General features: G+C 27.1%; 2 protein-coding genes across 2 annotated transcripts; one reads left to right on the top strand and one right to left on the bottom strand.

Moving 5' to 3' along the window:
- Positions 1-1,018: 1,018 nt before the first annotated feature.
- LOC106779031 lies at positions 1,019-1,954 on the top strand. The gene is made up of 5 exons (XM_014667059.1): positions 1,019-1,046; positions 1,175-1,317; positions 1,361-1,499; positions 1,800-1,857; positions 1,942-1,954. Exons 1-5 carry the CDS (start codon positions 1,019-1,021, stop codon positions 1,952-1,954), a joined length of 381 nt encoding a protein of 126 aa, XP_014522545.1.
- Positions 1,955-6,995: 5,041 nt separating this feature from the next.
- On the bottom strand, positions 6,996-9,800 carry LOC106779032 (transcription elongation factor B polypeptide 3). The gene is made up of 8 exons (XM_014667060.2): positions 9,603-9,800; positions 8,701-8,893; positions 8,468-8,605; positions 8,086-8,164; positions 7,820-7,888; positions 7,612-7,687; positions 7,425-7,481; positions 6,996-7,304 (listed from the first exon to the last, which is right to left on the bottom strand). The coding sequence occupies exons 2-8, from the start codon at positions 8,884-8,886 to the stop codon at positions 7,217-7,219; spliced, it is 693 nt and encodes a 230-aa protein (XP_014522546.1). The 5' UTR covers positions 8,887-8,893; positions 9,603-9,800; the 3' UTR covers positions 6,996-7,216.
- Positions 9,801-11,797: the final 1,997 nt, after the last annotated feature.

Genomic DNA, 11,797 nt, shown 5'->3' with positions numbered 1-11,797 from the left:
GATTTACATCTTCCATTACATTTAATCCACACTTCTCCTAGAGCAACCCATCAGACGCCAACAAAGACAGAGTAAGAAGAGACTCAGACAACCTACTCTGATACCAAGTTGAATATAGTTAAAATTATATATGGGATTATTCTCCCTTATGTTGAATCACTACTACAAAATTGACCATAGATAGCGCTCAATAGACAGCGCTTTTTTAAATAAGCGCTATCTATGAATATGTGGAATAATAGATAGCACTTATTTAAAAAAGCGCTATCTATACTTATGACAATAGATATCGTTTTTTTAAAAAAACGCTATCTATAAGTAATAAATATAATTTTTTTTAATTATAATTTAAAATAAATTAATAAATAACACTTTTCTTTAAAAGCGCTATCTTCTTTTCTATTACAATAGATATCATTTCTTTTAGGTTTGTACTTCGAACTTTATTTTACCCTTAGATTTTCCAAAATTTTCTCCTTTTTTTCCTAAAATTTCCATTTCACTTCGTTCACTATCCCTAAATTTCACTCACGAACCTTAACTCGAGAACCATCGTTTTCACTTGCCCGTTACCTCTTCAATCACTAATTTCTCTTCCATTTCATTCTCATCGGTCCCCCCAAGCCCCCTCTATCTTTTCACGGTATGTGACTACTTTGCTCTTGCAACTCTCAACGCCAAATTCATTCATCTACATTTTATTTTAACGTAACATCACCGTTATCACATCAATTCGAATTTCCCTTCCAGCTGCGCGAAAGAATCAGAGGATAACGGTTCTTTGTGGGTCGGACCANGAAAGCTCTAACCTATGTTCTNAGAGGAAAAGGTTTATGTTCTATTATTGTTGCACTTCCAATTTTCATCTCCCGGGTTTTCTCCTCTTAATATGAATAAGACTGTTTCAATTTCTTGTAGAANAATCGTGGAACACGTTTGTCTTCTCAAAGCAAAGCAGGATTTATCAAAAGAGGAAGAGAACGACATGCTCGATTNCTTGTACACTACGTAGTACCAGATGGGTGGTGTTGTTGCAATTTCATTAGGTGAAGCGGCCTACATCATATGCATTCCCTAATTACGTACCTTTATCTACCGATGCTTCAAATTTATNCCCCTACATGTAATCTAATGTTATTTCCTTTTGTTGCCATTGACCTTGTTGATTTTTTAGGGTGCATTTCTGCTCCAAATCCAAAGCGTTACACGCTTGCGCTGTTTATGCGGTTTCATAAGAGGCAAAATCTTGAAAATTTTTATGAGAATCCCTTGTACATTTTAGATTTAGATGTCACTTTTTTCTTCATATCTCATTATGTATGTAACTTCCTGTTTCTGATTCTTGCAATGTATATGCNAGGAGTTCAACCATGGAGTGGAGTTTCTGCTTCTGATATCATTTAATNAGTCTGCACTGAGTAACCAGGCAGAGGATTCATTGGCCTCTCTCGCATNGATGATGTCGGAATCTCCTTCCTTGATAGTCCAATTCACTCAAGGTATCCAGTTCCACCATCACTTGCATAATTTTTTCCTTATTTTTCTGGGCCTGCTGTCTCATCAAAAATTGAAAATTTTCAGAAAAGAATACTATGAAAGTTAGGGTGAGCTTTGGCACAATGGAAAGGTTGTTGCCTATTAACTAGGAGATCATGGTTCAATATCGAAAATTACCTATGCGCTTGACCTTACTTGGTGGGAGTGCAGTAGGTTGCACTTTGTAAAATAGTATGAAGAATATCCTTTTCACTGAATTTTTATTTTGTAACTGCCTACCTGGGTTATTACTATATTCCCAGGTTTGAAATTTAGTCCAAGCTCTAAGGAGTATACTCACGGTGTTGTCATTTCGATAAGGTAATTTAAGTCTCGTTATCTTTAACATCTGATTTCCTTTCACTGTAACACTGGTACTGGTTGATGATGGTATTTCTTTTGCAGTGGAGGCATTTAAGATATTTATAAACAACAAAGAGTACAAAAATGTAAGAAACCTTTTATTGTTTCTTGCACAATTGAATTTTGGCTGTCATTTTTCTTATAAATTTTGGTCTAAAGTAATGTGTATTGTATTTTATTGACGATTATAATTTCATCTCCTTGTCACATTTTTAATGGAAAACGTTTCTGAATGTGTCATTTTTCTGTAAACAATATAATTCTAAATTTTGTTTGGGTTTGTGTTATCGTTTTCTCTGTGTAAAAGATAAATTTTTCATTTCTAATTTAGTACTCCTTTTAAGGTAAAAGGCATAAAATGATAGATAATTAGTGTAATATTTCTTTTATCCTTCGCTTAGTTTAGTAAACATTATGTATTTCTCTTAATTTAAAAATGAAATATATCCTTTTTCATTATGTCCTTTTTATCGATTTATAACTATATGACATTAATTATATGGCATTATGCTTTTCATTGTGTCCTTTTTTATTATCAATTTATAACTATATGGCATTAACTTCTCGATTTCAATTTTTTTCATTATTGTTGACAAGGTTTGGTTTTCTACTGTGTATTCAATCTCATCTAGTAAGATTATGTTGTTGGCAAAGATTGAGCCAGTATTCATGTATGTCTACCTATTGTTACCTTCACTGTTAGCACTTATTATTGTGTTACATCATGAGTAATCACATCAAATCTAATAAGCACTAAAATGAAAAGTTCTGGTATCCTTTTGTTAGGAGACTTGCTCAAAAATTAGCAAAATTTACAATTTCTGACTACCTAGACTAATTCATTTATGAAAGGTTGTTATAAAAAAGATTAATGACTTTTCAAGACCTTTAAGAGATTAATTTACAAACACACACACACACATATATATATATATCTTAAAACTTTTATTTTTCTGCCAATAGGGTTTTTCTTGGAGAGATCAAAAGTTGAAAATTAAAAAATGAAAATCCCATGATGAAGCATAAACTTTAACATCACGAGGAGAAGTTTTTATAAACGATCCTAATTTTTATTTTTGTTACCTATAATAATAATGATTTTGTAAAACTTAACATAAAACTATGTTTCTTAAAAAAAGTGGCATGCTTAGAAGATTTGGTTATGATATTTATTCAGTATGATCAAACACATACTTGCTTTTTTGTCAAGTATATTTTTCTACTTTGTTAATGCTCTACACTTTGTTTAGGTCATTATTCTATGGGTAATGATACATAGACAACATTTTTTGACAACATTTGAACATCAATCATACGTGTCATTGTGTGATTGGTCCAAATGACACAATGACACTACCATGAACCAATCACACAATGACACATATGATGATGTTCAAATGTTTGTCAAAAAATGTTGTCTAAAAATGTTGTCTAAGTATCTTTATCCTTATTGGGTAATGATACATAGACAACATTTTTTGACAACATTATTGATCCTTCTTGAATGACTTTGTTTCAGAACTTTGGAAAATATGCATTAGACAGAACTCATGGAGGAAATTATCACATATTATGGAGAGACAATTTTAACTGATGTAAGTTATTTTCATTTTTATAATTTATTTGTAGTAAAAATTTAATTCACTAATTTTATATTATTTTTCTTTTTTGCAGTATTTTTCTAGTTGCAGATATCAACAATATCGTGGCAATCAAATCATTGAAATTACGGAAGATTGATGTTTACATGTAATTAGTATATGTTTATAGGTTATGCTATGGTAATCTACATGTTTATAGATACTGATAGAATATATATTTTATAGTTGTATATATTATCTTGTAAAGCAATGTCATGTCATGACACGTACAGACTTAAGGATTATATTTTGAAATATTATCGTACCAATAGTTTTTATTCATATTAATAAATATTCTTTTTGAGACCTTTGTCTTTGTCATATTTTTCTTAATATTTTATATTTTTTTTTGTATATAATAGAACCAATAGATAGTACAGGTTTGGACATACTAAAACCAATATTTTATATTTTCTTTATATTTTTTTATTTTTTGAAATATTTTATTGAAAATTTAATTTTTTTTTTAAATTTAGACCAATAGATAGCGCTTATTTAAATAAGCGATCTATTGCTGTCTGAAAATAGATAGCGCTTATTTAAACAAGCGCTATCTGTTGTCAGGCAGTAATAGATAGCGCTTTTTTTAAAAGCGCTATCTATTAGATAGTGCGGTCATAGATAGCGCTTAAAAAGCGCTATCTATGAATAAAAAAAGCGTTATCTATGCCCTTTTTTGTAGTAGTGAATATACATATAGGTCTATTTATAATAGAAGAAATATGAACTAAATTCAAAATACAAATAAAAAATATAAACAAACTAACTAAAGATAAAAGATAAATATAAACTAAAGATAATATTTTTAATATATCAGAATATGGATTAGAATAGATATCTAATCCAAAGAAATTATAAAATATAGGTCATGTTTAATAAAAGATTTTAAATGGATTAAATATTTAATAAAATAGATTTTAAATTAATTGGATTGGAGAAAAAAGGTAAATTGAATTAACATAAATGATTTTTTACCACTCCTATTTATATATTTTATTTCTATGATTTACTTTATTGATTTTATGATTTTCCAGTATGTTTCCTTATTCCGTTTTTTTTTTTTATTTGATGGGTTAAATATATTTAGTTTTTAAAGTGTGATATAAAATTGAAATTTACTATTGTTCTAAATTTTGATATATTTTAATCTTTAAGTTTAAAAAAATTATGTATAGTTTTCTTAATTTAATAAAATTTGAAAAAAAAGTTATGTGTTAATTGGTTATATTTATTCACTTTTAAAATTTAACGATCAAACTGTTTTAAAATTTGAGATGCACGAATTTTACTTTTGATTTTTATAAACATATTTTGTATAATTTAATTAATTATATTTTACTCTTAAATTATTAACACTTTAACACTTTGGACTATATTATTATTTGCTAATTTGAAATTCTTTTATTAAGTAAAAAGTAATGATATTAATACTAGGGTTAAATATGTTTTTACTTCCTATACTTAGGGGTGATTTTGGTTTTAGTCCATTTTCAAACTAAGGTACAATTTAGTCCTTCAACTTTAGAAAACTCTGGTTTTAGTCCTTTTTACCAAATTTTTTTAACTTTATTTGTTGTTTCAAGCACATTTCATTATAGCATTTGGATTGTTTATACTGTTGGACACATTTTTGCTTCAATGTTAACTGAGAAACGTGCACATTTCATTATAGCATTTGGATTGTTTATACTGTTGGACACATTTTTGCTTCAATGTTAACTGAGAAACGTGNTTGAAACAACAAATAAAGTTAAAAAAATTTGGTAAAAAGAACTAAAACCAGAGTTTTCTAAAATTGAAGGACTAAATTGTACCTTAGTTTAAAAATGGACTAAAACCAAAATCGCCTCAAAGTATAGAAACTAAAAACATATTTAACCCTTAATACTATATTAAGTGTGTTAGAGAAAATTTACAATTTGGTTATATAAAAGCACAATGATGATAACAAAAATTAAATAGTAACCAACTCTAATAAAACCTTCAATTCCTAAGAAAAACTCCTGATTGAAAATATAATAAAAATTCATGCATCTCCATTGTTTTAATTTATTCGAATTAATGTTTTGGAAGATATTTTTAGATTCAGAAATATTTTTTAAAATATAAAAATATTTTTTAGATTGATATTCAGAAGATGTTTTTCAAATTCAAAATTAACTTTTAGAATATTCAATCAAAAAATATTTTACATGATTAAATATTTTTTAGTTATTGAAGTACAGTAATTTTTTATTTTTAAAGATTCAATTAAGAAAAAGAATAAAAAAAGTTATCTATTTAAAAAAATTCAACATAAATAGAAAGTATAAGAATAATTAAACTAATTAAAAGGAATATTTTAAGTTGTTTAAATTTAAAGATTAAAATATATTATTAAAAAAACAAGCTGTCATTTCCTTGAAATTCAAAATTTGACTCGTGAAAGCACAACTCATTTAAATGTTTTCACTAAAATAAGAAATCTAGACATGATTGGTAAACTGTTCATTGTAAAGTGCTATATTAATTGATGGCCTAAAACTATTACTTATATTTAATAACTAATTAGAATAAAATTATAAATAGTACTATTTACGAAAATCATATAATATTTAAAAATTAATTTGAATAAAATTAAAATTTCAGGAGTTTATTTAAAATAGTGAATTTTAAGGATTAAGTTAAAACAAAATCAAAAGTTAATAAATCAATTTATAAATAGAATACAAAGGTGATTTTCAAAATAAAATTATTTCCTTCTCCCCCTTTGAACTCAAAATTTAACCGGTGAAAAACACAAGTTATCTAAATTTCATTTCCTAAAATAAAAAAAAAAAAATCTATATATTTCATTTCCTAAAATAATAAATAAGTCTAGACATTTCATTTCCTAAAATAGAAAACAAATCTAGATATGATTTTTAAAGTATTTAGTGTAAAGCACTATTTTCAATTAGTTAATGACCTAAAAATAATTTAAGGATCAATTGGAACAAAATTAAAATTCAATATGTTTATTCGAAAACAAATAAAAAAAGTAAAATACATTTTTTCCTTTTTATTTAAGTGAAAACGTAGGTGCATGGTAAACTGAAACGTGATTGTGGTAAGCAAATGTTGCAGTCTTTATTTTGATGGGTACATTCCATTTTTACATTAATTTTGTGAGCCAATTTTTCGAAAAGAAAATTTATTTCTTCCTCTCATATGACTGGTAAAACACACAAGTTATTTAAATTTAATTTTTTATTTAAATACCACAAAGTTAAAGTTTCTTCAATAAAATTCCAAACTTTGTTGATTCAGCATATTATTTTTGTTTCAATTGTTTTTATCTTACTTTTACATTAGTTTACTAATTTATAGACACTTTTATAAGAATAAACAAAGTAAATTGACAGTAAAATAGTGATGGGCATCAATCATATTTGGATGGTTCAAACAAGCACACGTAACAAGTTCAAAAGAACAAAATAGCGGAGAATTGGGAATTATATAGAATGAGAATGCTTCTTAGTGAAATATGACAATTGGGCACTAAACTACAATAATTACCATGCACAAATGAACTTAACAAGAGTAGAATTGCTTAGCAGGAAGCCATTTTTTCTTATCATCAAGATAAATGTTACACTTGAAAATGTTACACTTGAAAAGCAAATTAATACATGACATTTCTATCTTTAGGGCTGCCCTTAAAATATCCTTTTTTTTGTAGATTTAATATCCTTGGAAGATGAACCAATTCCAGAAATGTTTCTGCTTTTCGTGACACTTGATGAACTGCATCACATAGATAAACAATATGATAACTGTTAATGAAAAGAGAAGATGAAAAAGAAAAAGAAAAGGTAAATAACAAGGAATAGTTTCAATGAAAGGAAGAAATGATGTTATATGCACCTTTGACTCCTCTGGATAGAATTTTTCTTCATTGCTGCAATATTCTTTACCTCTTGACTGTATATATATAATTGAAAATCAATGTTCAGTTGAGTTTATAAGCTTCAAGATGCATGATCAAAACACAAAATTATAGCAGACAAAAAGTGGCAAAGAGAAATTTCTAAGTATTCAAATTTCGAATTACCTCTTCATAAATTCTATCTTCGCCTTCTTCATTATGTTGCTCTTCACATTTCCCACATTATATCCAGGTCCATTATCTATAACAGATCATCAAAAACACGAAATAATAAATAAAAGCTGAAACTTGATCAAATTCAAAATGTACTTGACAAAATTGCAGCAGTTGGAGTGAACTAAGGAGACAAAGATTTAAGAAATTAAAGGGTCACCTCCCCAAAATCTTCTTTTACTTGAAGGTGGAACTTTAGTGCATGGCCTTACTTGCCTGCTCTGTTTTCCTGCAGAAATCCAATACTTGGTGGTAACTACTACTTCAAACCAAACATGTCACAGAAAATATAACTATCCAAGAATTGCTACATTTCTCCAGGTGTAAAATGCAAGGCTAATCGTATCAAATCAGTAATTAACAGATCTATTAATATTTTTTTAAATCAAGAAATCATGTTTATTAAAACAGGAAATAGGATCATACTTGCATCTTCTTTTTTGTACAGTTGCTTGATTCGATCAAGTGCTTCATTCTCAACCTGAGCCATTTCCTTTCCTTTTGCCTGTGCACAAAACACCTTTAGATATTGATACCATGCCCATTGTAAAATGTGAAATCTAAGAGGAATAATTCACCGAATTGAGTCAAACAGAACTAATCACCTGAGTCAGTAATAGCTAATATCACTAACTATACATACGCTTAATTCTAGCATTTAATTCTCACTACCTGATAGGATGTTAACCTTAGCGTTTTTCTTTTGTCAGGATAGTGAATAAACAGAAGTTATATATATAGTTTTTCTCTTTCATTTAAACTATCCAAGCCTGAAAACAAAACAGCAAAGCAAATTTAAAAATGTTACCTCGTACAACTGAATCCATTTAAATGAAACTTTCTTTTCCTTCATCCTCTTAACCACTTCATTAGTGGAATTTGTGCCAAACTGCTTTTCAAAGAACTTCTTCCACAACTTATCAGTTATTGGGCTCAGATCTCTTCCCTGCAAAAAGCGCATCAAGCATATTAGATGACCATTTCATTCTTGTTCAAATTTCACTGACAGTCAACAAAAACAACAAACAGAGCCCATCGTACCTTTGTGGACTTTTCCACATGCATCAACTGGTCAACAGTGCAGTGTGGCAAGATTCGCTCAAGCAGATGCTGATCAACATAACCAACATCTCCAAGGTACCTTACATTATCTATCACTTTCTGAACGCAAAGGTCAATCAGGGTTGGTATCTTCGGGGCACAAATTTCATCTCTTCTTCTCATCATGACGCCACTGATCATCAAGAAATCAACACAACAATAAAATTCTATTCAAAAAACCAACCATCAAAACTCACTAAATTCATCTGATTCAGTTAATCAACAAGCTGAGCCTATCATAACAAAGATGATTGTTATTCCTAAAATATCACCCTTTCTTACTCGGTACATGAATTAGTAGCTAAAATCAACCACAACAGCAACAACACTCACGAAATTGAATCAGATCACATTCACTTGCAATCACAAATTGTAGGTATAGTACCATTTAAAAAATCACTTTACTAAAGATGCCTTTTTTCTTATTGATTTCCAGTTTAAGAATCTTTAAATTGACAGTATATACAAATAACATTCATAATTCATGCTACACCAATCACCTTAGGAAGAAAAAAAAAAAGACACAGAAAAATTTATCAATCTATTCAGTGAAAAAACAGCTAAAAAAAATCGAAGTTGATCATATTAAATTCATATGAAAAACAGAAGATCTATAAGGTTCTTCACCTTGTTTAAAAAATTTTACTTATTTATCTCCAACACACAAATCCCACAGTACCCTAATTCCCAATTTAAATTAACCAAACTGGAAATTCAAAAACCCCAAAAAGTCTATTAATTAAAAATTATACAAAAAGAAAATCGAAAATAGATAACTCAGATAATCAAAACAGAAACTCGATTGATTGAAATGCAGATCAAGAATTTTTCGATGTACTTACAAATTCGATCGAAACTAAACACGATCTAAAAGAAGGAACACAATCTGGAAGGTGGAGCTGGATAGGAGAGAGAGAGTAACAACAAAGTTTGCAGGAAGAGGAAGACTCAGGCGCGTGAGACTCACGCCCTATGATTTTTCTGGGAGCCGAAAATGCTAACATGCGCCAGAAGACAGTCTCAAAGTGGAATTGTTGAAAGATTGGCCACTCCAATAAATAATAATGGGTGGCCTATTTTCTTTTTTACTTTAACCTTTTTTTTCTGTCAAAATTAAAGAAAGAAAATAACTAAATTTGATTCGATTTTATTTTATCTTTTTTCGGATAATCAATTTGATTTGATAATCTGATTTGTTTGATTTTTAATGTCAAATTTTTCTAATGATTTGATTTGTTGGATATTTTTAATGTCATTTTTGTTTAATAATTTGATTTGTTTGATTTTAATTGTGAATCTTGGTAATAGATTGATTACAACTATAATTTAGAATCAGAGAATACATTTAATCTGTAATAAATATGCATGCAAAAATGTATATCTATATCTATATCTATATCTATATATATATATATATATATATATATATATATATATATATANTATATATATATATATATATATATATATATATATATATATATATATATATATATAAATTTTTATGATAATAAAAAATAAAATTATAATTCAAAAACTATAATTAATTAAAAGAATTTTTTAAAATTATATTAAAATTAAAAAAGATCTTAAAGATAAAAAATAATTTTAAAAGTATTTTTTTATCAATTTTATATTGTTGTAATTATATAACAACAATTCTTGTAAACTTCCATCAAAAGAAAAAGTTGAATTATAATAAATATTGATAATTGTTTTAAACTAAAAAGTTATAATTTTAATTATACAATAATAACACTTCCAGTCTGAATAATTTTTTAATAATACAAAGTAGAAAAAAAAAAGTTAGGAATGAAGATAGAGATACAAAAGTTAAAAAGAGATTAAAAAAAAGTCTACACAAATATACTTTTTTATACATAGATTTCATCCTCTTTTTTCAACCTTCATTTTGCTATGTGAGTGCATATCACTCAGAATTTGAATATAATAGGAAAGAAAGTTTCACTCTATATATTATTTTATATTTCGTCATTTTCTTTTTATCTGTTGCTTTAGGTTTCCTTAGTTCTCATCTTTCATAAGTCTCAACAATATTTATTATGAGATCTAAAACAAATTTAAAGAAGGATTCTTTAATAAGTTTTGGAGAATCTTTTTGTTAAATTATTCTCATTGTTATTGTTTGTGTAGTAATGAAAGCTACGTTGAATTTGTATTCAAATTTTACGAAAATACTTCGATTTGATAAAACTGATAACAAATGAATTTTACAAAACTACAAGAAATTATAATATCCCTCTTTTTAAATCTAAAGAAAATAATAATAATATATTTTCTATTAAAGATTGAAGATCATAATTATTAAGATAATCTTAACGAAAATACTACTTTCTTCATTTATTTTCGCACATATAAATATTTTATATTTACTTAATATTAATTATTATTATTTTTATTTTTGAAAAATTACAAAAATTTATTTTTTTATTAACTTGTATTTTTATCATATAAAATGAATATAAATATGTTATTTTTATTAACTTTTATCCTTATAATATTTCATTTAAATAGTATAAATATTATAAAACAATTATCACATAATCAATAGAGTAATTAAATTTAAAAATATATGAAGTATCCATAGATTTATTTAAAATAATTATACAAAACTAATTATAATGTTTAATAATATATTTAGACTATTATCTCATAGTTGTTGCACCCCTCACTTGTTGCTCACACTAACCATGTGATCATTACAAAAAAGAAAAAAAAATCAAGCATACACAAGTAAATAAGCAAGAAAAACACAAAAAATGTAAGCTAATGTAAAAAGAACCAACATAGGATTTTAAGATTTCATCATACATCACATTTCACACAAAATAAACCAATCATCCTAATCATGTCACGGACCTATAACTCACCATCCAAATATAGTATAAATGTCGAGTTATGGTGGGTCATACACTTGTGATAACTTTTATTGCTCTGTAGAGTCATTGTTAATGAGTTTCACTCTACCACATACATAAGGTTAATCTGTTTCGCGTCTTAGGCCATACTAAAGCAC

This window comes from Vigna radiata, unplaced genomic scaffold, assembly GCF_000741045.1.
Source record: "Vigna radiata var. radiata cultivar VC1973A unplaced genomic scaffold, Vradiata_ver6 scaffold_296, whole genome shotgun sequence".
In the NCBI taxonomy this organism is placed as follows: Eukaryota; Viridiplantae; Streptophyta; class Magnoliopsida; order Fabales; family Fabaceae; genus Vigna; species Vigna radiata.
This window is presented reverse-complemented; position numbering and strand designations above follow the sequence as displayed.

What these genes read in the sequence shown, in the direction of transcription:
- LOC106779032 (XM_014667060.2), bottom strand. Translation starts at nt 8,886, where the DNA reads ATGATGAGAAGAAGAGATGAAATTTGTGCCCCGAAGATACCAACCCTG. An exon ending in AATGGATTCAGTTGTACGAG is followed by an intron (nt 8,165 to 8,467) that starts GTAACATTTTTA and finishes TTTTGTGCACAG; the next exon opens with GCAAAAGGAAAGGAAATGGC. An exon ending in TAAAAGAAGATTTTGGGGAG is followed by an intron (nt 7,688 to 7,819) that starts GTGACCCTTTAA and finishes GATCTGTTATAG; the next exon opens with ATAATGGACCTGGATATAAT.